This window comes from Lontra canadensis, unplaced genomic scaffold, assembly GCF_010015895.1.
Source record: "Lontra canadensis isolate GAN:19392208 unplaced genomic scaffold, GSC_riverotter_1.0 scaffold21, whole genome shotgun sequence".
NCBI classification, from domain to species: Eukaryota; Metazoa; Chordata; class Mammalia; order Carnivora; family Mustelidae; genus Lontra; species Lontra canadensis.
Genome location: NW_022631015.1, coordinates 451,609 through 479,090, shown reverse-complemented (window position 1 = coordinate 479,090; position 27,482 = coordinate 451,609). Strand labels below are relative to the sequence as shown.

The 27,482-nt window shown below is 36.4% G+C and overlaps 1 protein-coding gene across 5 annotated transcripts in view; it reads left to right on the top strand.

Moving 5' to 3' along the window:
- Window positions 1–27,482, top strand: part of EXOC2 (exocyst complex component 2) — a 254,314-nt gene that overhangs the window by 114,406 nt on the left and 112,426 nt on the right. For all 5 annotated transcript variants that reach the window (XR_004383127.1, XM_032861440.1, XM_032861437.1 and 2 more), the window contains 2 exons: window positions 7,022–7,147; window positions 13,508–13,632. Coding sequence is in view for 4 of the 5 variants with exons in the window: in XM_032861440.1 (XP_032717331.1) it covers window positions 7,022–7,147; window positions 13,508–13,632 (251 nt within the window). In the remaining variant the exon portion in view is untranslated. The remainder of the gene's footprint in view (window positions 1–7,021; window positions 7,148–13,507; window positions 13,633–27,482) is intronic.

Here is a 27,482-nt window from a genome sequence, read left to right as displayed (position 1 = left end):
TAGATCTATATATAATTACAAAGAATATAGTACTTTAATAAAAGCATAAATAATTTTATTTTGGTTTCACCTATCCAGCTTATTATAAATTTCTGGTTCTTGCTTATATGGCCAATGTTAGCTAATAAATACTTCTTTGTAGTTCACACCTGTGGTTTTGCTTTTAAAATATATTTTTTCTTTTACCTATTGTTTTGAATGGTGTTAAAATACACCAGAATTTCTGCCTGGAACCTGCTTAGGACAGTTCTGACACCCTAAAAAGTGAAGTTAAATATGAGCATGTTAAATATATCTCCCTTCATTTAATTTAGATTAAAAGATCCTCTTTAAATTGAGGAAATGCCCCTGTAGGAACTTTAAATATAGAGATCAAAAAGAACATTTTTATCTGTTGACACAGGTCTAATTTGTGAGGAATTTGTAATTCTGTCTTGATATGTCTGCCCCACCCCCCAGCTTTGGCATTGAAATTCTTCTGTGTGGGGTGCTTGAAAGGAATCCCATCCTGCCTGTGTCTGTGGAGACTCCTGGCCCCGTGTGTTTGGTCAACAAGCAACAGTGGGTGGTCGGGCAGCAGCTCAGGACAAGGGCCCGCTGTGCGCAGGAAAATGTGTTCAAAGGTGTTTAAGGGTGGTAAGGAAGTCGGCCGCCCTTCTGGCCCTTCTGAGAGTCCAGGGGCTATAGATCAGTGTTCTCTACACTATTGTAGACTGTGAGAAAACTTGCTGCAAGAGGCACGAAGGATGAGAAAATATAGTAAACTTATTCACCTGGTTCCACATCTGCAGGCTTCCCTTAAGAAAGGTCTCTTCTGCCCTTTATGTTGTAGAGTCTATTAAACAAATATTGACTACTCTTTGCATTTAAAATAGGGAAAACTTGCAGGGCTTGAGTTAAAAGGATTTGACTGATACATGATAAGGTACCCTGGAAGTCTTATGGAGTGCTAGGTATATTAAGCATTTTTTATAAAGTCTAAACTTCATTATCAGTTTTTGTTTTGTTTTTGTAGCAATCGGTGTTTTAATGTAAACTGTTAAATTTTTGAACTTTGGGAAAGATCTCTTCAGATCCATTGGTTAACATAAAGCTGAAGATTTTTTATTTAAGAGAAATCTCACAGTTGGAAAAAATTAGCAAGCGTTTATTTGTTAAGAGCAAATTGTGAAAGATTGATAGTTTATTTTCTTTTAGAAAAGTAAAACATTTTAAACTTTTGATTATTTCTACACTGCAGCTTTTATTCTTTTAGTGAAGTTCCTAGGATTGTTTTATTGATGTTCTATAGAAAGTAACTTCAGCAACTTTTGAAAGTAAGTTTTCTCTTAATTAAAACAAATTTTCTGTTCTGTTTAGAATGTGCCAGAAATGTTTTTTTTTTTTAATTTTATGTTTGTTTACAATCATTAAGTTTCTCTTACATCCTCATAATTAGAAGAAGAGTTCCTTTTGAGAATGCTGGTAGCATGTTACAGAAGCTTTAGTTGGAGAAACAAAACATGGATTCTTATTTGTCAATAATTAAGAAGCTTAGGCATTATTATTATTTTTTTAAATTTTAAGTGTTTGAAGGTTCCCCCCCACCAAGGTGCTTCTTCTAGGCATCTGTAGAAAACTATATATTTTTTCTTATGATATACTAGTAAAATCGTTAACTCAAACACTAGTTTGTAGAATTTAACATCTTTTTAGTTCTAGGATTTTATTTGTATCATTTTTCCTACAAACACCACATAGTATTTTTAGAACTAGAAGTACTGTAGTGATGGTTCTCGTGCTGTGGGACGTGTTCCTATATGGAATTTTCTACCAGAGTAATCGTTACCCTGTAATTATTCCCCAGATATCTTTGACTGTCTATAGCCAAATAATTTTGATCTCATAAGCATTTATTCATTTGAGTATATTTATTGGTTACCCTGCTTAGTGTTGTTAAAATAGCCAAGCTGTAAGGTCCATAATAACAAGTATTTTGAAATTCTGATGAAGTTTTCACTGTTACGTTTTTGTTGTCTTTATTATATTCTTTATATAATTTATGTTTAAGGCTTAATTTTCATATTGGCTCACTGTGTAGGGGCAGACTTTTTTGATAACACCACTTATCAGTGTTCTAAATTGTAAGAATAGTGAGGAAAATAAACATATCTTCCATTTCGTTCTCAGTGGTGATTTAAAGTTTCTCATTCAGACTTCATACCATAGAATCACTATTTTATACTCAAAAAAGATTCTACAATTTTATTGTGTCAAGCCCTGATTTTTACAGGTCATGAAGCATTGGCCTATTATGATTGCTTAAGCTAGCTGCAGAACCCCCTTCCAGTTGTATAACCATGAGAATCTTGGGTTAATCCCTGTACCAATTTCAAATATAGCAAACAATTTGTTAGTATTAGCATAAATGAAGCCAAAAAGTTACAACCTTTCATCAAGGTTGTAATCTAAAGGCTTTAAAAGAATTTCATCTAGAAAAAATTATAGGAATAGTTCATTTTTTTAACTTCCAAATATAATCTTTTATTTTTTTAAATTAAATTTTATTTTTCTTCAGTGTTCCAAAATCCATTGTTTATGCACCACCACTGAGTGCGCCACGCAATATGTGCCCTCCATAATACCCACCACCAGGCTCACCTAACCCCCTCCCCCCTCCCCTCCAAAACCCTCAGTTTGTTTCTCAGAGTCCACAGTTCATTTCTAGAGAAAGTTTACTATCAAGAAAACAAATAATCTCTCATAACCTAATGCAGTATTGAGAAAGACAAAGACAAATACAATTTTACAAAAACTAGTCTCTGTCACCTGCAAAATGTGCTGTGAAAAGCTAAAATCGTAATGAAAAAACTGAAGTTGTATATATACAGTTGAATACCATCCTCAGCTGGATATCAAGGGGCAGATAATTTAGGTTGTTAGGTAAAACACACTAAGTAACACCAATTTCAGTTGCACATAAGTTAGACCATAATAATATGGAATTTCCAGAGAGAGCCAATTATCATATGGTTTCACTTATTTGTAGAGCATAACAAATAACATGGAGGACATGGGGAGATGGAGAGAAGGGAGTTGAGGGAAATTGGAAGGGGAGGTGAACCATGAGAGACTATGGACACTGAAAAACAACCTGAGGGTTTTGAAGGGTCGGGGGTGGGGGGCAGGTTGGGGGAACCAGGTGGTGGGTATTGGGGAGGGCACGGATTGCATGGAGCACTGGGTGTGGTGCAAAAACAATAAATACTGTTACGCTGAAAAGAAATTTAAAAAAATATGAAATTTCCCAATTATTCTCATTTAATAACCATATGTTTTATTTAATGTATATTTGTCTCTTAAATACATCAAAAGATGTTGCTGTCATATTGTGAGGTAAAACAATCAAGAAAAAATATACTGATTTCTTGTGAGATATTTTAAAGCCTTTCATTGATTTGATGTTACAGAAATAGTTTTCCTCATCTTTTTCTATTTTTTTTCATGGTAATGTTTACTTATCATCAAAGCCGCTTCATATTTAAAATAATTTTATAGGGTAGGAATGCCACATCATATAATTTAAGTTTAAAAGGAGGGTATGAGTCTTCAGGGTTTTTCTGGACTCTTAATAGTAAATAGTTTCTGACAGCTGAGATTTAAAATGTTTTAATTCTGTCTTCAAAGGAAGTCTTCCTAATTCCCTATAAAATAACTAATCTTAAGACCTTTTTCTTTTTCTTTTCTTTTTTTTTTTTTTTTTAAACAACAAAAAAGCAATGTGTTAGAGAAGCTCATTTCTGAGTTTAATGCCAACTGTTTGCTGGGCTTATGCATGTGTGCAGTGCTGAAGCGCTATCTTCTGGTCACTCTGCAAAAATGCATCTAGCAGATGTGTTCCAGATGCTGGTTAGTCCTGAGGGTGTGTATATGCTGTTTTAGCTCCCTGGTGCTGTGCTATACTTGATGCAATTCAACACTATCAATTAAGAAATTAGTTCATGTTAAATTTTCTTTTCCTAAAGTTATAGAAACTGATGATATGGTTTCTAAAAGAAGAAAAGCGTATTCTTAATAGAGTTTCTGTTATTAAAAGGGAAGATAAATCAATCCTTTAATGGTTTCAAAATTCAAGATTTACTTAAACTACATAAATGATATAAAATTAAACCATTTATGTTAACATTGTAAACACATCAGTTTTGGGGAAAATCTTTTTCTGAGGACCTATTCAAATAATGGTAATTATATTTTTTGTAGGAATGGTATATAATGTATTTTTAGGAAACCAGGAGTGCTTTCCTTCTTAATAAAAAATGTATAGTTTTGGGGGCACCTGGGTGACTCAATTGGTTGACTGTCCAGCTCTTGGTTTTGGCTCAGGTTGTAATCTCATGAGTCCTGAGATCAAGCCTTGCATGGGCTCCATGCTTAGCGGGGAGTCAGCTTGTAGATTTTCTCCCTTTGCCCCTCCCCACACTCATCCTCTCTTTCTCTCTCTCTCTCAAATAAATAAGTAAATCTTTTAAAAAATGTATAGTTCTGAAACCTTCAAGAGTAACATGTAACTTTTTATGGTAGGCGCCTCACCCAATGTGCGGCTTGACCATAAGATCAAAAGTCAGGTGCTCTACCCACTGAGCCCTCCAGACACCCCACATGTAACATTTTAACCCACTGAGCCACCCAGGCGCCCCTGTAACATTTTAAATTAAAGCATTTTCATTCTTTTCTTGCATCTTTTAATGTAAAATTTTATATATATTATAATTTTTATGTAAATATTGTGATGCTAAGTTTGCCTCCTTTTATTTACTTTTAAAATATGTCAGAAAATTGATATTTTGATATTAATTTCCTGAATTCTACAGTTAGTAGCAGTGGTAACTATATAAACTGCAAAGGAAAATGTCATAAGTCATTAAAAGCTTCCACACAAACTTTGCCTTTAATATAGAAAAAAATAAATTATAAAAATATCATTTCTTCATTTTATTTTTTTACTCTGTATCACATATCATTTATTTTGTTGTTTTAACAAATAAATTGTTTTTTTTAAATATGGAATTACACAGGTCATATCTTAGGTAGTGTTTTCCCAAGTAGAAATGAATGTAAATGAAGCATTTAGCACATAGTATGTCTTCAGTAAAATTCTATTTCAACAAAAATTCTGTCCACAAATGACTTTATTTCTATTTCTACAAACTGTACCTTAGTAGAATTTGTGAGACTACAAGGAGGTAGCTCATACTCTATCATGTTAAGTGGCTCATGAAAGGAAGGATCTCCTGAAAGCAGGTTTTCCATAGCATGTTTTTACTGTATTTTATTTATTGCTTTATTTTCTGCCTCTACTACCAGAAAGTAAATACTTTGGGAGCAGAGCTATATCTATTACTCATCAGCTTATCTTCATGGCTTATAGTTCCTGGCACATAGGAGATACTCAATAAACACTTGTTAAGTGTTATTGAATAACATTATCAGTGGCAGGGATGTGTTTTATATTTTGCATTTGAAAACAAATTTATATGTTTTTATTATTCTATTAAGTTATAAAGGAAGGAATAGAGTCCTTACTGAGTAATTTAGGATTAATCACTCAGTTTACATTGAGAGAGTTATTTGCAGAAGGTCTAGTGATTGTGAGCAGAGATATAATATTTAACTCTTAAACCTGAGAAGATAGTATTTTGATTTGGAGATAGGAGACACTTGACTATTAATGAACAATAGAAGGCAGAATGTCAAATCAATTGAATTATGTTACTTTTCACTGGTATCTGAAGGCAGAGAAGATAGGTAACTCTGAATTGGAATAATAAGAGGTGACTTCATGGAGCAGCTGAAATTCAGGTTGCATTTTTAAGGATGAGAGTTTAAGTGGGTGGAGAGGAAGGACAGGTAGAGAGGATAGGAAATAAGGCATAAAAATGTAAGATACATTTTCATAGGGAGAATATGTAAGTGTTCTAGGCATGGTAAATACTTTTTTTGTTGAATTGTGTGTTTTGAAGCTCTTTGGATGCCCAGCTGAAGAGCTCAGAATGGTAGTGGCAAGCACCTCTACAGACTGACAGTGTAAATTTTACCACATAAAGCCAAAGTCTTACTAACTCAGCAACATGAGATACAAGTAATTCTTGAAATCCATTTTAGAAAAAAAATGTTTTCTGTTTCTTAGGATAATTTGGACTGGATTTCTAAGGGTTTTCTGGAAGACTTGATGCTCATATCAAGAAAATACTATTTCAGTGATACTACTTCAGGCAATAAAGAAAGTTTCCTGACAGTAGTTAAAATGTTAGACTTCTGGAGTATTACAGGGTGAGGTGAGAAGGATCCAAATTGAGTGGCTGGCATCAGGAATAGAAAGAGTTGGAATCAAATTCCACATCCCAAACAAAGAAATCTTAGGATTTAGGGATTTAATTTTTTTTTTTTAATTGGTTTGAGAGAGAGACAGAGATAGCAAGAGAGAGCACAAGTGGGGAGGAGAAGGAGAAGCAGGCTCCCCACTGAGTAGGGAGCCCAACACGGGGCTGAATCCCAGGACCCCAGGATCATGACCTGGGCTGAAGGCAGATGCTTAACCAACTGAGCTACCCAGGCACCCTTTGGGGATTTAAATTTTAAAGGAAAAGTCAGACTGCTCTAAGCCTGCTTCATTAAAAGAGAGTCAGAACTCCAAGTGTCAAGTTGTTCTTCAAAAAAGGATTTCTCATCCTGATTTTTTAATTTTCCCCCACCTTTGCCCCTGCCAGTTTTGCTGAACATTCATTCTAAAATGTTACATAAGTTTCTCTCACAGTTTGTTACATCTCTGTAGTAAGCCAGAGTAATGGATCGAATCCTATGAATCTGTCATGGTGGGAATGACTTTTAAAAGCTATTTAGAGAAAATATTTTTTATTTTGCTTGATAAATATTTTATTTATAAGAATAGAACAATTGAGGAAGAAATAACTCAGAGAAGTAGCCCATTAAATCAACTAAATAAGAATATATGGAATCTATGGGAATGTCACCTCTCTTCTAGGTACTCCAGGCCTTCACAGTCCCATGTTGGATCTGGATAATGATACCCGTCCCTTGGTGTTGGGTCCTCTTAGTCAGACGGCGTCACTGAAGAGGGGCAGCAGCTTTCAGGCTGGTCGAGATGACAGTAAGTATCTCTATCCCCTGCTTTGTCTTTTAAATTTGTAGTTGTGCAATTTTAAACACTTTTCTCTTGGAAATTTTCCCATTTAGTCATATTACTGGTGCTAAGCATTACCAGCCTTCATAGGTGAATGTTTATTCAACATACATAGTTGTTGAATAAAACTCGCTAAAGTTTAGTTTTATTTTTTCTATGATTGGCTTTTTAAAAACATGCCACAGAAAATATTTTGTGAGAATTTATTTAAGATGAAATTTGTAACAAAAGTAATCTCTATAGTCGTTACAAAGAAATAACTTTTATGCATTTTAAAATTTGCTTTGGAAAGAAGGGTTAATAAATATATTTATTGCTAATCATTTTTCCTAAGAATAAAGCATCTTGAATTATAACTATGTTACATTTCTTAACTTTCCAAAGTTGATATTTACATATTGTTTATTTACCTGTGTGAGATACAAATCATTGGTTATAAGCATTTGGGTACCAATTAAATGCTATTAGTCACTGGTTATTTATAACCTCAATATCAGATCTAAGAAATCCAAATAGGGTGAGATGCCTGGATAGCTCAGTTGGTAGAGCATTCAACTCCTGATCTTGGGGTTGTGAATTCAAGCCCCATATTTGGTATAGAGATCACTTAAAAATATAAATCTTTAAAAAAAGAAAGAAAGAAAGAAAGAAAGAAATCTAAATAGGGTAATAGAAATATCTTACTTTATATTAAATACCTCTAAAGTTTATTTTAAAGTATTTTATGTTATTACAAGTCCTGGAGTAGGGCTTTTTCTAAGGTTTCATTAATAAATATGAATGAATGCCCATCATAAGAACAGCTTAAAATTAGATGATTCATTTGTACTAAATGGAGGGCTCAGTGTTCCTTCTTGTTTTGTTCCCATTTCCTACCAAGCCCATCAAACTAATATACACAGTGAAAGAACAGAATTACTTGCTTCTGTATAGCCCTCTAAGCAAATACGGCTTCCAGGGTCTGACTCTGAAGTGCATCCCACCTGAGTTTTTAAACAATACTTCCTTCTTTTAATTAGTAGGATAATATATCAGGTCTAAAAACCCTCCACCTCACTTCCTAAGTAATTAAGTACCATCAGCTGACATGCTAACAGGCTTAATTAAATCAATTAGAGACTATTCACGGGTCTTGACTTTAAATGAGTTATATCATCTTGAATAGTTCAAATTTATCCTGCTTGGGTTTTGCCAAACCTCTTGAATCTATTTTATGAGATTCTGGAAATTTTCATCAAATTTAGAAAATTTGGGGCCATGGTTTTCTCAGGTGTTTTTCTGTGCTACTTCTTTTTCCAGGACTTCAATTACATGTTTTTTCTTTTTAAGAATTTATTTGTTTGACAGAGATCACAAGTAGGCAGAAAGGCAGGTAGAGAGAGAGAGGAAGGGAAGCAGGCTCCCCACTGAGCAGGGAGCCCGACGTGGGGCTCTATCCCAGGACCCTGAGATCATGACCTGAGCTGAAGGCAGAGGCTTTAACCCACTGAGCCACCCAGGTGCCCCCAATTACATGTAAGTTAGGTCAATAGATTATCTCATAGATCACTGAGGCTCTGTTTCCCCTTTTCCCCTCACCCCAGTTTTTCCACTCTGCTTCATTATAGAGTCAATTGCTAATGCCTTCAACTTTTCTGATCTTTTATCTTCAGTGTCTAACCTGAAAATTCCAGATACTGTATTTTTCATCTCTAGAAATTCCACTTGGTTCTTTTAAGTATGTTACCTTTCCGTCCTCATTATTTTCCTTTCCTTTAAATATTTGAACATTGCCCTTATTGGTTAATTCGGTCATCTCTGTTATTTCTGAATTTACTATTATTGATCTTTTTCTCTTGGTTTCTGGTTCGTATTTCCCTGCTTATCATGTGAATGTTTAATGTTGAGTGTCTGAGTTTTGTTGTCTTCCTTTAAGGAATGCTAGACTTTGTTTTATCAGTACCTTACTCAGACTTATCAGTAAGTTTGAGCCATTCAAGGCTTTTGCTGGTTTGCTAGAGCAGGCCTAGAGTAGCCTTCATTCTGGGAATACTTTAGCCCTACTACTCAGGCATGATCTTTTGGGTCTGTACTGAAAGGCCCAGGTAATTGATAAAGACTGTTCCCTCTGGCTGTTCAGAGGTATAAGGTCTCCCTGCTCTGTATTATTTCTGGGAATTGTTTACCCTGGTTGTTCTTTCCCTGGTTTTGTGAAGTTTCCCTCCATATATGCAGGACTAAGCAAAGACTTAGGAGGACTCTTATGCAGATTTTTGGAGTTTTGTTTTGTTTTGTTTTTTAATGTAGGTCCTCCCTCCTTTCTGGAACTTTTTCCTGCATTTTGTAGTCACCTCCCCCTCCTTCTTTCCAACTCAGAAAGGCCAGTGAGCTTTGTTTAGGTTAAGCTTCATTTTGTCTGTTGTCTAGAAATTGACTGTAGACTGAAAGCCATGGCAACTGTGGGCTCACCATACATTTCCCTTCCCTTGGGAATTAGTCCTGTGCTGCTGTTGTCCAGTTTCTAAAATAGTTTATATTATCTGCCCCCATCCCCAGTTTTCTAGTTGTTTATAACTGGAGGTTGAATCTAATCCTTATTACTCCAGTATAGCTGGAAGTAGAAGTAAAATCCATGTTTAATTTCCTTAACATTATTACTTGAAACTGAAACATTGAAGAAAATTGCTTATAGTAAAAAGTTCTTTTTATCAGTCTTAGGCAATAACTCTTGAAGTTACTCTGTGACTGATAATACCATATAGGAACTTATTTAAGACATGTTAGATTCAGTACAGAAATAACACCCAGGATCATTTTCAGATAATGATCAAAATTTGGATGAAGTAGATGTAGAAGGAATAGGTAAATAGGACTCTCATTACATACATATATATATATATTTATAGGTATAAAGAATCTATTAGTAATAAAAAGATCAAATAAAACATGAAACTGAAAATTATTTCCTGTTTCTGGGCAGGAGGCTACAGGGACCTGTTTCCAAGAACCTTGATGATTAAGTGTCAACACATTAAGTAATTACAGAACTCCCAGCTTGTATGATTATTTGGTAATATTATTTAGCTGCTGTATTATCACTCTGTACTATAGTGAACTTAGAAAAAATTTTACCACTTACTCTGTCATAGAAAGATTCAGCTGAAGAAATCTTTTTGGAAGCCTTATGGGATTGTTTTGTAATATTTTCATTTATATTTGTCCAACTGCTTTTCCTACCATAAAATCCCTTGAGTTGGAATACTTATTAATGATTTAATAAGACTGAAGCTGTTTAATGTGTTTGCTTATTTTGTATTTTTTGAAATGAAATTTTCCTTTACATTGGTGAAAAAGCAATGTTCCTTATGTTTCTTTGGAGTGGGCACATTGCCCATGACAGACTGATCTTTGAGTCCTAGTGGTCTATATATGTAGAATATCTGTATCTATGTATCTATGTAGAATACATAGATATGTGATAAGCCAGGCCACTCAGAGTGCTTGTCCAGCATCAGATCCAATACAGACTTGGTCCACCATAGGGTGTTTTCATTTTAATTTCCCAGCAAAGAAGCTTTGCAAAGAATATATGAGATAAGGATATTAGATGAGTTTCTAACAATAGAGTTACATAAATAGTTGTAAATATAGCTGCATAGAGGAGCTCAGACCTTTGAAAGTCTAATTTAGGGGAAGAGGTCATGTAAGAGTCCACTTGCTACCACATGAGGCAGGTCTTTCAGTGCTTCAGTTTTTAGATTTTCTTGTCTAATTTCTTACCTTGTCATTGCCTGTCATACACTGGGCTGTGGCCTATGCTATGTAGGGTACTACATGCCATTTGGAAAATAGTGCTTACCTGTATTTGGTTTGTCTGCTTTAGCTCTGTCTCCAGAAGAGAAATACCTCCAATCTCATTAGACTTATGTCACATTATCATTTAGGACTCCCTTCATTGTCTGTTCAGTCGTAGGCTCTGTGAATACAGAGACTTGCCCTTTTCATTCAGTATTAGTGGTGAGCATCTTAGACATTAAGGTATAGCCACAGGATTAGCACACAGTGGACACTTAATAAATATTGGCTGAATAGACAAGTACAGTTTATAGTATACCCCTAAATAAAGAACCATGCCTTTCAAATATGTGACAACTGAATTTAAAGCTTTTCCCCACAACTCATAGACAAAGTATATGAAGGTAGGCACTCAGCCTCACTTAAAATAAAAATTTAAATGGCCATGTAACGCTACAGTGGGATACCAGTTGGCAAAATACCCAAATTTTTCCTGTTTGGAAATTTTTTCTGTTTGGTTTGTTCATTGGTTATTATAGATTATAAGGAGGCTTCTATGTGTTTATGTGTGTTGCTGGTAGGTGTGTAAAGAATCCCCATAGAGGTCAATTTAATAACACTTACTAAAATCACAACTCCATGTACTCTTGGACTCAGCAATTCTTGTTCTGAGTTTATTCTACACTGATAACTTGCACCTGTGCTAAATGTACAGAGTTATTGATTAAAGCACTTTATTTTATTTATTTTGAAGCACTAATTTTAATTACAAAACATTGGAAACAGTCTTGTCCTTTATAAAGGGATTTTTTTAAAAAATTATGATACATACAAAATATGAACCACAGTTAACCCTTGAACTGTACTGGTTTGAACTGTGCAGGTTTACTTTTAACATAGATTTTGTTCAGTAAATATATTGGAAAGTTTTTTGGTGATCTGTGACAATTTGAAAAAACTCTCAGATGAACCATGTGGCCTAGAAATACTGAAAAAATTAGAAAGGTATTGTTTTAAGAGTATAGTACATAATACATATATAAAACATATTAATTGACAGATTATATAGTTAGTAAGTTTCTTGGTCAACAGTAGGTTATTAGTCGTTCAGGTTTAGTGGAATCAGAAGTCATTCATGTATTTTTGACTGTGCAGGGGGTCAGTGTTCTAACCTCTGCATTGTTCAAGGGTCAATTGTACTGTGTAACTTTGGGGAGAAAAAAGAAACATTTTATGTACAGATAGGGAAAAACTTCAGGATCCATTATTAAATGAAAAAGGCCAAGAGTCAAAAGGTGTGTTTAATATGTTTTCATTTGTGTGAAAGAACAGTTGGAACGGGTGAGAATATGTATTTATATTTGCTTGTGTATTTAAAAGACACGTTAGAAAGAATCACAAGCAGCTAATAGCAGTTTCTTAGGGCAGCAGCTGGGAAGTAGGCAAATGGGGAATGTAGGTGGGAGACAGACTTTGTTCTATATATCTTTTAAATTGTCTTTTCTAACCATATGTTGTCTTTTTAGGTCATTATGAAACATTTTAAAATAAATAAAATCCACCCTTCCTAGAATAACAATAGTAATTTTTGCAACAGAACATTTTGCCTACGAGTATTTTGAAAGGAAGCTGATAGTTGATGAAGGACTTAATGGAAGTTCCCTTGTCTGAACTGTCTTTGAAGTTGCTGAATAGACCCCAGTTCTCCTGATCATTGCTGTGAACTAGACAGTAGGAATGCCTCTGCCCTGCTCCTGCTGGAGGCTATGAAGCAGAATAGCAGAGCGGGAAGCACGGCATGGAGGAAGGAGGAAACAGGAAAGAATGTGATAAAGAAAAAGAGAAGAAACTGGAAGTGATTAATACTCACTGAATTACTAATTTGCTTTTATTCCTGTGAATTTATTTCCATAAAAAATCTTTAAGACCTTATTTCCCACTTCACAATAACTGCATTAAATGATATGTAATCCAAGAGGTTTCAATATTTTTTTTTCTTAAATTTCTTTGTTATGGGAAGAGTTATTCGTTATATGATTATATTTGAATAAGTTCCTTTATGATAATTTGGTTCACTATTGAACTTTCACTGCATTTATAGTGGCATTTCTAACTGGGTGATATTTGCCTCCAATTTAAGGCTAATTGGCCTTGCCCTATCTTTGCCTTTTGTTTGAAAACATGAATTTGCTGTTTGAAAACATGACTTTTGAAGAGAAATAGAATATCTTGAAGACAAGGTTGAAAACCCAAAGGATCCTCCTTACTTCTCCTGCTGTGTCGTCCTGACCAGTCTGCCACTCCCCCACCTGCCGTGCACCTTTGAGAACAGCACGGTATTCTCTGTGTATTCTTAAAGTGTATTCGCTGTGCTGGGGAGGCTTTGGTAATGTGATGTGGAAAAGGAAATATTTGGTCTATCACCAAATTAAAGCTCTACAGCCAAAGTGGGACAAAGTGTGACACCTTTTTAGGTGGGGGGGGGCATTAATATGTTCAAACCGATTTTTATTCTTAATTCAAAATATATTCATAGTATTATTCCCCCCTTAGCATGGAGATACAAAACTCCTCACCGGGTGGCATTTGTTGAAAAGTTGACCAAGCTTGTTTTAAGTCAGCTGCCTAACTTCTGGAAACTCTGGATTTCATATGTTAATGGAAGCCTTTTCAGTGAGGTATGTATATAAATTTGACTATAGATATAGCTAAGTCATTGTGTAATCTCGTCTTAAAAGTTTTAGATTTTGAAGTGGCTTTTTTAAAACTTAGGAGGCAGAAAGCCTGTTAGTTATTGTCAAATATCTTAAGATTAATTAAGATTAATTAAAAGCTCTATAAAGCTCTAACACTTCATAAGCTGTATGATCTTAAACAAGTTACTTCATTGTTCTGGGTCTTAGTATCCTCAACTGTAAAAAGACGATAAGGGTATCTATATCAAAAGGTAGTCATGAAGATTAAATGAGATATTCAGTTAAAAAAAAAAAGAAAATGTGAAGTATTTGAAGGAATTTGAGTTGAGTAGATGGGCAGTCAGGAAAAATTATAGATGAAATTATTGTATAGTTGATATGAGCAAATGGTAAAACAAGGATAAAATGTTTGCAGCTTGCACATGGGTCTGAAGTAACCCATGTAATTATGGAATTTCCTAGTTTGAAAGAATTTAAAGATCTCTTTTCTAGTCCCCTGTGATCAGCCTGTAGAAGTTGTATAAGCATTTACATTTTCACAAGTAGCACATTCACATGGTGTCTATATCATAATTGGTAGCACAGAAATTATGAACAGAAAGTAATGAGACTGATTTTTATAACTCAGACTCATCGCTCTAGTGTCTCACTTCAAGTTCCCCATGAAAGACCCCCAGATTCTGGAGTATAGACTCTTAACGCCCCTTGCCTTGAGCTGCGAAGGAGGCCGCCATGGGTAACATGGAGGAGACATCTCTGGTTTTGTGTCTCTACAGAGAACTCTTTGCAACCCCGAGAGATGGCAGAGGTAGAAATCTTCCTGATGGTAAAGACTATTTCCTGCTGTCTTGCACTTGCCAAAATGAAAAGTGGATATGGAAAAGGACTAACTGATTTTGTTTTTTTGCACAAAAGCATACCATATGGTTCAAGACCTGTGGACAGGTCTGACATTATACTGATGTTCTTCTTCCCTCTGTACATAAGGACTCTCTTCCCCCTAGCTGCCCTTAAAACATTTTCTCTGAATTTATGATTCACGAATTTCACAGTCACATGTCTCGAGGTCTTTCTACCCTCATTGATCTTGGGGGGAGTGTCCTCTCTGCCTCTAGGATGCAAACACTTGTTCCATTCCCCAGAATCAGGAAATTCTCATCTAGGATTTTCTCAACTATATCTTTTAGTCCTCTCTCTCTCTCTTCAGCCCCTCAGGTATCCCAGTAAATTCTGGCATTGGAACATTTCATGGCGTCATTTATTTCTCTAATTCCATTTTCATGGCTTCTAAGCTGTTTTTTCCAGGTCTCCTCCTGATTTTTCTTTTCTATCAGTTTGTCTTCTAGATCACTAATTTGATCTTCTGCCTCATTTACCCTAGTTGTTAAAGTATTTAGATTAGATTGAATCTCACTGACAGTATTTTTAAGTTCTGCCAGATCAGCTCTCACTTCTGTCCTTAGAGAATCTATATTGCCACTAATGGTTTTCTCCAGCCTAGCCATTGTTTGGATAACTGTTACCCTGAATTCTATTTCCGACATGTTGCTTAGGTTCATATCCAGTTCTGTGGCAGAGGTCTTGGTCTGTTGAATTTTTCCTTGGGGGTTCCTCCTCCTAGTAATTCTGGTGAGAGGTGGTTGAGGGAATGTACAGAGTCCATTTTGATCCATATTGATCACAGTCCAACCAAGATGCCCCTGTTTTATAGGGACTTTGGTGTTCTTGGCCTCTTTTTGTTTCAGCCTGCCTTCTGGGGATTGGGAGGTGTCATGCTGTTACTCAGGCAACCCTGTTTGGGCAGAATTCCTTTGCCCCCTGTGGTGGGGGATGGGCTCAGTGAAAACCAGTTTTGGCGGCTTTTGTTCTCTGGTGGCTTTCCCTGGTGGGTTTCTGTGTCCCTTCCAAGAGTCAGAGCAGAAGTTACTCCATCCAAACTTCTGTCTCAGAGAAATTGCAGACTGTTCTTCAGAAAGTCTTCCCGGTCACACTGATTCCATTTTTGTCTGTGTTGCTAAAAACTGCAGTGACCTGGGTTGTGCACCCCACAGCAGCTCTCCCAGCCTTCTCTTCAGGTCCAGGCACGTCTCTGCCCTTTGTGCTTCTAAAAGGGCACACCCACAGTTCACCCATGGGCCCCTGCAGCTTCAGGTTGCAACCTGGGGGGCTGCCCTAAAGTCCTTTCCCTGTGGCTACCATTCTGTGAGTCTGTGCTTGGCCCCAGTGTGAGATGCTTTTGCGCTGCTGTGTTATTTTACCTTACCAGCGCCAGTGCTTATGGCGGCTCCCTACCTCTTCTGTTTATCTTCCAATATCGGCCCACAGAATCACAGCTCCCAGCTTCATACCTCAAAACCAGCTGCTGGAAATATTCTGTTGGTATAGATCCTGATATATCTTGTTACATCTCAGGCTGATTTTTTGGGCATTCAGAGTGGTCTGTTGCAAATGGCAAGATTTCATTCTTTTTGATGACTAAGTAATATTCCAATGTGTATAAATATACCACATCTTCTTTATCTATGAGTTGATAGACATTTGGGCTCTTTCCATAGTTTGCTATTGTTGATAATGCTGCTATAATGCTGCTATAACCATTACAATGTGTCCCCTCAAATCAGTATTTTTGTATCCATTGGATGAATACCTAGTAGTGCATTTACTAGGTCAGGTAGTTCTATTTTTAATTTTTGAGGAAACTTCATGTTTTCCAGAGTGGCTGTACCAGTTTGCATTCCCACCAACAGTGAGAGAGGGTTCCCCTTTCTCTACATCCTCATCCATACCTCTTATTTATTGCCTGTGTTGTCAATTGTAGCCATTCTGACAGTTGTGAGGTGGTATCTCATTGTATCTTTGCTTTGAGTTTCTTTGATGATGAGTGATGTTGAGCATTTTTTCATGTGTCTGTGAGCCAACTATGTATTCTTTGGAAGAAGGTCTATTCATGTCTTCTGCTCATTTTTAAAATGGATCATTAATTTTTGGGGAGTATTGTTTTATAAGTGCTTTGTATATTTTGGATAGTTACTCTTTATCAGATATGTCATTTGCAAATACCTTCTCCATTTCCATAGGTTGCATTTTAGTTTGGTTGATTGTTTCCTTTGCTGTGCAGAAGTTTTTTTTTTTTTAATCTACGTGTTTTATAGTTTTTAGAGTACAGATCATTTACCTCTTTGGTTAGGTTTATTCCTAGGTGTCTTATGGTTTTTGGTACAATTGTATAAGGGATTGATTCCTTAATTTCTCTTTCTGCTACTTCATTATTGGTGTATAGGAATGCAATAGACTTCTGTATATCTATTTTATATCCTGCAGTTTTATTGAGTTCACATATTAGTTCTAGGAAGTTTTTGGTATAATCTTTTGGGTTTTCTCTATAGAGTATCCTGTCATCTGCAGATAACGAATGTTTGACTTTATCCTTACCAATTCAGATGCTTTTATTATTTCTTTTTGTCTGATTGCTAAGACTAGGACTTCTAATACTGTTAACAGTGGTGAGAGGGGACATCCCTGTTCTTGTTACTGACCATAGAGGGAAAAGCTCCTAGGTTTTTCCCATTGAAGATTCTCTTAGCAGTGGGTTTTTCATATATGGCCTTTATGATGTTGAGGTATGTTCCTTCTAAACATATTTTGTTGAGGGCTTTTATCATAAATGGATGTTGTACTTTGTCAAATGCTTTTTCTGCATCTGCTGAAAAGATCATATGGTTCTTATCCTTTTTTTTAATTGATGTGGTTTATCACATTGATTGATTTGCAAAATTGAACCAACGTACAGCTGAGGAATAAATCCCAGTTGATCATGGGTGAAGTATTGTTGGATTCAATTTGCTAGTATTTTGTTTAGAATTTTTGCATCCATGTTCATCAGGGATTTTGCCCTGTACTTATCTTTCTTAGTGGAGTATTTATTGGCTTTGGAATCAGGGTAATGCTGGCCTCTTAGAATGCATTTCAAAGTTTACCTTCCATTTCTATTTTTTGGAATAGTTTGAGAAGAATAGGTATTAATTGATATTAAATGTTTGGTAGAATTCCACTGGGAAGCCATCTGGCCCTGAACTTTTGTTTGTTGGGAGATTTTTCATTACTGATTCAATTTCTTTGCTGTTTATCAGTCTGTTCAAGTATTCTCTTTCTTCCTGTTTCAGTTTTGGTAGTTTATATGTTTCTAGAATTTATCAATTTCTTCTAACTTGTCAAATTGTTGGCATATCATTTTTCATAACATTCTCTTATAATTGTTTGTATTTCTGGCTGTTATTTCTCTTTTATTTCTGGTTTTATTTATATGGGTCCTTTCTCTTTTCTTTTTGATAGGTCTCTCTAGGGGTTTATAAATTTTATTAATTTTTTTGAAGAACCAGCTCCCGGTTTCATTGATCCGTTGTATTGTTCTTTGGTCTATATATCATTTATTTCTTTATAATCTTTATTATTTCCCTTCTGCTGGCTTTTGGCTTTATTTGTTGTTCTCTTTCTAGCTCCTTCAGGTATAAAGTTGTTTATTTGAGACTTTTCTTGCTTCTTGAGGTAGCCTTGTATTGCCATACACTTCCCTCTTAGGACCACTTTTGCTGTAAGATTATGAACCATTGTGTTTTCATTTCTGTTGGTTTCCATGTATTTTTTAAATATCTTCTTTGATTTCCTGGTTGACCCATTCATTCTTTAGTAGTATGTTATTTAACCAGCACATGTTTGTGGTCTTTCCAATTTTTTTTCTTGTGGTTGACTTCAAGTTTCATGGTGTTGTGGTCTGAAAATATGTATGGTATGATCTCATATTTTTTTTGGTACTTGTTGAGGCCTGATTTGTGACCTAGTATAAAATCTATTCTGGACAATGTCCCAAGTCCTTGAAAAGAATGTGTATTCTGTTGCTTTAGGATAGAAACTTCTGAATGTATCTTTTAAGTCCATCTGGTCCAGTGTGTCATTCAAAGCCATCGTTTCCTTTTGATTTTCTGCTTAGATGATCTGTCCATTGATGTAAGTGGGGTCGTTAACATGCCCTGTTATTATTGTATTATTATCAGAGAGTTCCTTTATGTTTGTGATTGTTTTATGTATTTAAACATGTTGGTCATATAAATATTGACAATTTTTAGGTCTTCTTGTTGGATAGACCCCTTTATTATGAAATAGTGCTCATCTTCACCCCTTATTACAGTATTTGGTTTAAAATCTAGTATATTTGCTATAGGTATGGCTGCTCAGAGTTTCTTTTGACGTCCGTTAGCCTGAAAAATGATTTTCCATCCCCTCACTTTCTTTTTCGTTTGTTCTTTCTCTTTTCTTTTATTTTTCATCTTTTCTTTTCTTTCTTTTCTTTTTAGTTTCTGAGGTAAAATTTAATGATTCATCAGTTGCATATAACACCAAGTGCTCATTACATCAAGTACCCTTCTTAATGCCCATGGCTGAGTTATCCCTTCCTCCCAACTACCTCAACTCCAGCAACCCTCAGTTTGTTTCCAAGAGTGTCTCTTTATCATTTGCCTCCCTCTCAATTTTCATCTTATTTTATTTTTCCTTCCTTTCCCCTATGTTCATGTTTTATTTCTTAAATTTCATGTGTGTTGCTTTTCTCTGACTGACTTATTTCACTTAGCATAATACCCTCTTGTTCTATGTTGTTGCAGATGGCAAGATTTCATTCTTTTTGATGGCTGAGTAATATTCAATTTTATATATATACTACATCTTATTTATCCATTCAGTTGTTGATGGACATCTGGGCTCTTTCCATATTTTGGCTATTGTGCACATTGCTGCTATAAACATTGGGATGCAAGTACCCCTTTGAATCACTGTATTTTTGTATCCTTCGGATAAATACTGAGTAGTGTAATTGCTAGGTCAGAAGGTAGCTCGATTTTTAACTTGTTGAAGAATCTCCATACTGTTTTCCAGAGTGGCTGCACCACTTTTTATCCCCACCACCAGTGTAAGACGGTTCCCTTTTTCCATATCCTCTAACATGTGTTATTTCCTGACTTGTTAATTTTAGTCCTTCTAACTGGTATGAGGTGGTAAGTCATTGTGGTTTTGATTTGTATTTGCCTGACTACAAGTGCTATTGAGCATTTTTTCATGTGTCTGTTGGCCATTTGTATGTCTTTGGAGATATGTCTGTTCATCTACCCATTCATTCAGTGGATTTTTTGTTTTGTTTTGTTTTTTTGGGTGTTGAGTTTGGTAAGTTCTTTATAAGATTTTTGGGTCCTAGCCCTTTATCTGATAAGGCATTTGCAAATATCTTCTCCCATTCTATAGGTTGCCTTTTAGTTTTGTTGACTGTTTTTTGCTGTGCAAAAACTTTTTATCCTTATGAAGTCCCAATAGTTCATTTTTGCCTTTGCTTCTTTTGCCTTTTGGAGACCTGTCTAGCAAGAAGTTCCTGCAGTCAAGGTAAAAGAGGTTGCTGCCTGTGTTCTCTCTCTTTTTTTTTTTTTTTTAAGATTCTATTTATTTATCTGACAGAGAGAGAGAGAGAAAGAGAGCGAGCACTACCAGGGGAGAGGGAAAAGCAGGCTTCCCGCAAAGCAGGGGAAGCCCAATATGGGACTCAATCCCAGGACTCTGGGATCATGACCTGAGCCGAAGGCAGTGGCTTAACCAACTGAGCCACCCAGGCATCCCAACTCCTGTAGGATTTTGACAGATTCCTATCTCACATTTAGGTCTTTCATCCATTTTGAGTTTATTTTAGTGTATGGTGTAAGGAAGTGGTCCAGTTTCATTCTTCTGCATGTGGCTGTCCAATTTCACCCCCTTTGTTGAAGAGACTGGTCCCCCCGCCTTGGATATTCTTTCCTGCTTTGATGAAGATTAGTTGACCATAGAGTTGAGGGTCCATTACTGGGTTCTCTCTTGTGTTCCATTGATCTATGTGTCTGTTTTTGTGCCAATAACACACTGTCTTAATAATGACAGCTTTGTAATACAACTTGACATCAGGAATTGTGATGCCTCTAACTTTGGTTTTGATTTCAACATTCCTATGGCTACTCAGGGTCTTTTCTCATTCCATACAAATTTTAAGATTGTTCTAGCTCTGTGAAAAATGTCGATGGTATTCTGATAGAGATTGAATTGAATGTGTAGATTACTCTGGGTAGCATAGACATTTTAACAATATTTATTCTACCAACCCAAGAGTATGGAATGCTCTTCCATTTCTTTGTGCCTCCCTCAATTTCATAAGTGTTCTGTAGATTTTAGGGTACAGACCCTTTACCTCTTTGGTTAGGGTTAGTCCCAGGTATCTTATGGTTTTTGGTGCAGTTGTAAATGGGATTTATTCCTTGATTTCTCTATCTTCTGCTTCATTATTAGTGTATAAAAATGCAACTAATTTCTGTGCATTGATTTTATATCCTGTGACTTTGCTCAATTTTTGTATCATTTATAGCAATTTTTGGGTGGAATATCTCAGGATTTTTACATAAAGTATCATGTCATCTGTGAAGAGTGAGCGTTTGACTTCTTCTTTGCCAATTTGGGTGCCTTTTATTTCTTTTAGTTTTTTGATAGCTGAGGCTAGGACTTGCAGTACTGTGTTGAACAACAGTGATGAGAGTTGATATCCCTGTTGTGTTCCTGATCTTAGGACAAAAGGTCTCAGTTTTTCCCTGTTGAGGATAATATTCACTGTGGGTCTTTCTTTCTTTCTTTTTTCTTTCTTTCTTCTTTTTTTCTTTAAAGACTTATTCACTTGTTTATTTGAGAGAGAGATAATGAGAGCATGAGCAGCGGGGAAAGGGAGAAGCAAGCTCCCCACAGAACAGGGAGCCCAACATAGGGCTTGATCCCAGGACTCAGGGATTATGACCTAAACCAGAGGCAGATCCTTAACTGACTGAGCCACCCAGGCGCCCCTTGCTATGTGTTTTTCGCATATGCCTTTTATGATAATGAGTTGTGTTGCTTCTATCCCTACACTGCAGGGAGTTTTTGTCAAGAAAAGATGATGGATTTTGTCAAATGCTTTTTCTGCATGTATCGAGAAGATCATATAGTTCTTGTCCTTTTTTTTTTTTTAATTAATGTGGTATATCACTTTAATTGATTTGCAAACGTTGAACCACAGTTTGTAGCCCAGGGATAAATCCAACTTGGTTGTGGTGAATAATCCTTTTAATTTACTGTTGGATCCTATTAGCTAGTGTCCTTTGAGAATTTTAGAATTGGTTCATCAGGGATATTGGTAATTCTCCCTTTTCGTGGGGTCGTTGTCTGGTTTTGGGATCAAAATAATCCTGGTCTAATAGAATGAGTTTGGAAGTTTTCCTTCCATTTCTATTTTTTGAAACCATTTCAGAAGACTAGGTATTAATTCTTTAAATGTTTGGTAGAATTCCACTGAACTTCCCCTCACTTTGAATCTGCAGGTGTCATTAGGTCTAAATAAGTCTCTTGTAGGCAGCATGTACATGGGACTTTTTTTTTTTTTTTAAATATTCTGACATCCTGTGTCTTTTGATTGAAGCATTTTGTCCATTTACATTCAGAATTATTATTGGTAGATATGTATATAGTGCCACTTTATTCCCTGTTTTGTCTTTTTTTTTCTGGTGATTTTATCTTTTTCTTTCTAGTCATTGTCACTTTTGGTCTTTCCTTCCCACTCAACAAGTCCCCTTTAATATTTCTTGCAGGGCTGGTTTAATGGTCATCAAGTCCTTTAGTTTTTGTTTATCTGGGAAACTCTTTATGTATCCTGCTGCATAGAGTATTCTTGGCTGCATATTTTCCCCATTAAGCACATTGAATGCCACTGTCTTCTGGCTTGCCAAGTTTCTGTGGAGAGTTCTGCAGCTACCCTTCGGGTCTTCTGTTGTAAGTTAGGGACTTCTTTTGTCTTGCTGTCTTCAGGAGTTTTTCTCTATCACTATATTGTGCAAATTAACTGTGGAATATGTTGGTTTTGGCCTGCTTTTGTTGATTTTGAGGGAGTTCTCTGTGTCTCCTGAATTCAGATGCCTTTATTCTTTCCTAGATGAAGGAAGTTTTCAGCTATTATTTCCTCATATAAACCTTTTGCCCACTTTCCTCTCTCTTCTTCTGGGACTCCTATGATACGAATGTTTTTGTGTTTGATTAATTCACGGAGTTCCCTAAGTCTATTATTGTGATCCATAATTCTCTCTTTTGTTTGGCTTCATTATTGTCCATTGTACTATTTTCTGTATCACTTATTCATTGCCCTGCCTCTTCCTTGCAGTCATTACATCCAGTCTGTTTTGAATTTCAGTTATTGCATTTTTCATTTTTTTTAACTCTTTTATATCTGTGGTAAGCGTCTCCCTGATATCTTCCATTCTTTTTTCAAGCCCAGTGATTATCCTTATGACTGTTTCTTTAAATTCTGCATCAGGCATATACTTATACCTTTTTTTATTTGATCTCTGCCTGTGACCTTTTTTTTTCTTTCTTTTAGGACGAATTCCTCTTTTTGTTTTGTCTAGGTCTCTGTCTTTTTCTGTATTAGAAAATCTTGCTGTGTTTCCTGATATTGAAAGCTTTATTAAGAAGAGGTCATACAGTGTCCAGGGCCTGGTGCTTCAGGAAGCGTCTCTGGTGTATGCTGCATGCATTCTGCTACTGGGTTTGGGAGTGTTTGGACATTGGCCAGAGTATGGCAAGTTTTAACTAGGTGTGCTCTGGTCTTCTTGTTAATGAGACCTGATGCTATTTCCACTACAAGTGAAGTTTTCAGAACTCTATGGTTAGTAGATGTGGTAGGTACAGGGGTTTCTGCTGGTCTTCTGGAAAGGGGCCTCCTGCTCTGAGAAAAGCAGTACCAGCAGAATGCAAGGGAATGAGATTGGTGTAAACAGATTAGGCAGCCAGTGTTGACATTGTGTTGTTTACTTAAGTTGGTTTATGCTGAAGGATGGGGGAAAGAAATGGTGCCAGCCAGCTCCTTTGTCCCTAGAGAGGGGTATCTGTGCTTGCTGCTCCCAGGGAAATAGTTCCAGAAGAGTGAATAATTTCCTCTTATGCATCCCTGGTGTTTCTCAGATTGCTGTTTTCTCTCTTTCTATCTCCAGGTTGCTTGCCTGCCTGGAGCAGCACAGTGCTCTTTGGGTTATATCCCATCCAACTCTGGTGACTTTTGAAACTCCAAACTTTAAGGTCATGCTGTAGCAGGTTCTGAGCATGTCTTCTTGGGGAGGGTCTCGTTGCTCTGGGGCAGTTATGCTAGAGTGCAAGGGCATGGGATTTGGAGCAAAGGAGGCTAAACAGCCAGTGTGCAGGTTTTCTGCCTTTAGCGCCTATGCTAAGGGGTGGGAGGGGGGGAAGAAATGGCGCTCTGCAGCTCTTTTGTCCTCCAAGAGGTATCTCTGTGAATGCCACCTCTCACAGATGTGCTCCAAGAAGAGTGAACAGTCTCTCTTCCATGTAGCTTAGGTGATTCTTGGATTGTCCTGTCTGCCCTCGTCTGCTTGCTTGCCTTCTCTCTAGGAGTAGGATCTCTATCTCAGCCAAGCCCACTGCCCTTTGAACTCCAGTCTCTGAGCCCTACTGGTTGCAGAAACTCAAAAAAATCTGCCCCTCTCCAGCCCTTCTCATTTTTACAGCTAATGGCTTTGAGGAAGTGTTGTCCTTGTGCATTTCCCTGTATGCTCTTCTCTCTCTCCTTTCTCTGTGAGGAGGGCTCCTTCCCCTCTGCAATACCTGTGATCCTTTTCTTCCCACAAATCATACCACCACAGTTCCTGTCTTCCTCAATTTGGCCTCTTCTCTCCCTCCAATTAAAAAGTTTTTTTCTGTCAGACCTTACGTTGATTTCTTGGGTATTCAGAATGATTTGATAGTTATCTAGTTGTGCTGAGGTGCCAGACAGGCCTAGGTTCCTCCTAGTACACTTTAATCTTAGTGTACACTTTAATCTTAGCTCCTTAGTACACTTTAATCTTAGCTCCTCCCAGTCTGAGGAAGAGAATGCTTTAATTTCAGTTTTTATGGTGTCCTGAAAAAAGTTTTTTCAACATTCTGCTTTCACACATGTCTGTATCATTTTGCTTTTTTATTCCTCTCAGCTGCATGAGAGTTGTGTGGCTCTGTGTGCTGAGGACAGGTTTGGGGTTCTTGCCCTCTGCCATGGTTTAGAACAGCCACACCACTGATACTGTGTCGTAACTTCCTCTTCCTATCTGCTTCGTCTCTATTCCTGATGGCTCATGAGGACTGGAAAGGTTAGCTGCTTCCATATCAGTGCCTTGGCTGATCGTGTTAATAGATAGCTCTTTTACAGAACACTGATTTTAGTGTTTAAATAGAAATGTCCAAAATATATCACTTATTAGCTGCGACTTGAGGCAAATAACTTTATTACTCTATGCCTGATTGCACAGGTCAGGTTTGAGGATTAAACAAGTTAATGTCAGTGAAGTGCTTATAACAGTGTCCAGCAGGTAAATGAAAATTTAATCTTCTTATTTAGAATACATATTTATTCCAATATTTAAAATTGTATTGGCCTGGCACATAATAGGTGTTCAGAGAATAAAGTTTAGTAGCATTAAGAAATAGTGGACTGTTGGGGTGCCTGGGTGGCTCAGTTGGTTAAGTGTCTGCCTTTGGCTCAGGTCATGATCCCAGGGTCCTGAGACTAAGCCCTGCACTGGGGTCCCTGCTCAGCAGAAACCCTACTTCTCTCTCTCCTTCTGCTGCTCCCCCTGCTTGTGTGCTCTCTGTCTCTCTCTTTATCAAATAAATAAATAAAATCTTAAAAAAAAAACAGTGGACTGTTGAACTACTAGAGTCATACTGAATAATGTCTAGATGGATTCACTCATCAAAAGAATTAATACCTCAGGAAATGGGTTTTAGACCTATTTATTTCCAGTCCAATGTTTCTTCCTTCCAGATTGATTGCTGTAAGTTGCCTACCACACAAAGATAGTAGTTGCCTTATCTTGACTTTTTTAGAGTTCATAAAATTCCTAAGATTTTCATCTGGAGTATTTTAGTGAAACATTAGTTGTTGGATATGCCTATGGTATTTCTACCTATCTGTATTTTTAAGCCTTTAAGAGATTATAGTAATAATTACTAATTATAATTATTAATTATAATTATAATTATTAAAAAATTGAATATACTATACTGATTTGGGCATGTTTTTAAACTATTTATCCTCTATTAACAAGCGAGAAAGACACTGAAGGGTAGTAGAAGGGAATGGAATGGAGGAGTTAGGAATGTGTGGTCACCATATCAAACTATTAGTGAAATCCAGAAACTTAATTAAATTAAAACCAGGAAGAGTTCCAAGGCTTTTGATAGTTGGTATTTAAACCCACATAAGAGAGTTTTGTAATATTTAAACAGAATTTACGTGAAGGGTTTTTTTCTAGTTAGAGAACTATTTTGCTTTATCAAGAGCCCATCCGTTAAAGATTTAGATGGAGTTTCAGACAGTTTAAAAAATAGTTCTTCAAACCAGTCATGCCCATGTGAAGTAACATACATGAATCAGAACAGTGAAATCTAGCCGTTGGTCTTACCACAAAGTAGTTTTGGTCTGTGTGTGCAGGAAAGAGTTAAGGTTTTTAGTTAACGAAATGGTTAATATTAGGTTGAGATCTCACCTTTAGATATACCCTAAATATAATATAATTGGAGTGAATATGTTAAGGCATCCAAATAATTTTTAAACATTAATAATCAACATTTTAAAAAGTTGTATAACTCATAGTATATAAATTAAAATGCACTTTATCTTCCAAAATTAGATTTTCTTTTAAAAATAGGGCAACTCATGTAGTTCAATATGTTGATAAGTAACTATTTCTTAATTAACAGTTTCAAGAGGTATGCCTTAAAACTAATTCCTGCCCTCTCCAATTTCTATGTATTTGGAGACCAGTCCTTGAAGTTTGTAAATTATTTTGTCTAGTAAATGTCATCATGCATTTATTAGTACCTGTTTAATAGGCAAAATTTAGTTTTAATTTTGATATAATGTTTTGTAAGGATTGATCTTCACTCTTTTCTTTGATTTAAAAATATTTAGAACAAAGCTATGAAATAACTAGCCCATTAAACAAGCCTACTATACAAAAAGTTCAGTATTAAGTACTGTGACAGCTAGAATTAGAAAAGCACCATCTGTTATCAGTATACTTACAGTTTTATGCTGGCTTGACTCATTATTGAAACAAATTATGCCTTTATTTCAGAGCTCCATCCCTTTGTCCATAGCACACTAAACCAACACTGTCATTCAGGGTTCAGAGAAATAGAACCAAGAAGATGTTGATTCTGCTTCCAACTGTATATGAAGAGAAAGATTGAAGGAATTTGGCTTACCTGATTATAGAGGTTAAGAAGTCCCAGAATCTGCAGTCCTCAAGTTGGAGACTCAAGAATGCCCATGGTGTAGTTCCAATCTGAAAGCCAAGAGGCTTGAGATCCAGGAAGTACCAATGTTTCTGTTCAATGTCCCCATTCAAAGCAGTGAAGCGGGAGGAATTACCCCCTTACTGGAAGGAGGGTCAGCTTTTTTGTTCTAGTCAGGCCTTCCACTGATTGGATGGGTTCCACCCTCATTAATGAGGACAATCTGCTTTCCTTAGCCTACCAATTCAAATGTTAATCTCATCCAAAAACACTCTCACAGACCTACCCAGAATAATGTTAAATGAATATTTGAGCACCCTGTGGCCCACTTAGGTTAACAGGTAGAATTAACCATCACAAGGTCCTTAACTTAGGTTTTACAGTATAGAATTCCAGTGTCATTCTGTGCCTTTTCATATCACAGTGGGTGCTGGGTTCCTTAGCAACATCCGAATTCCACACCT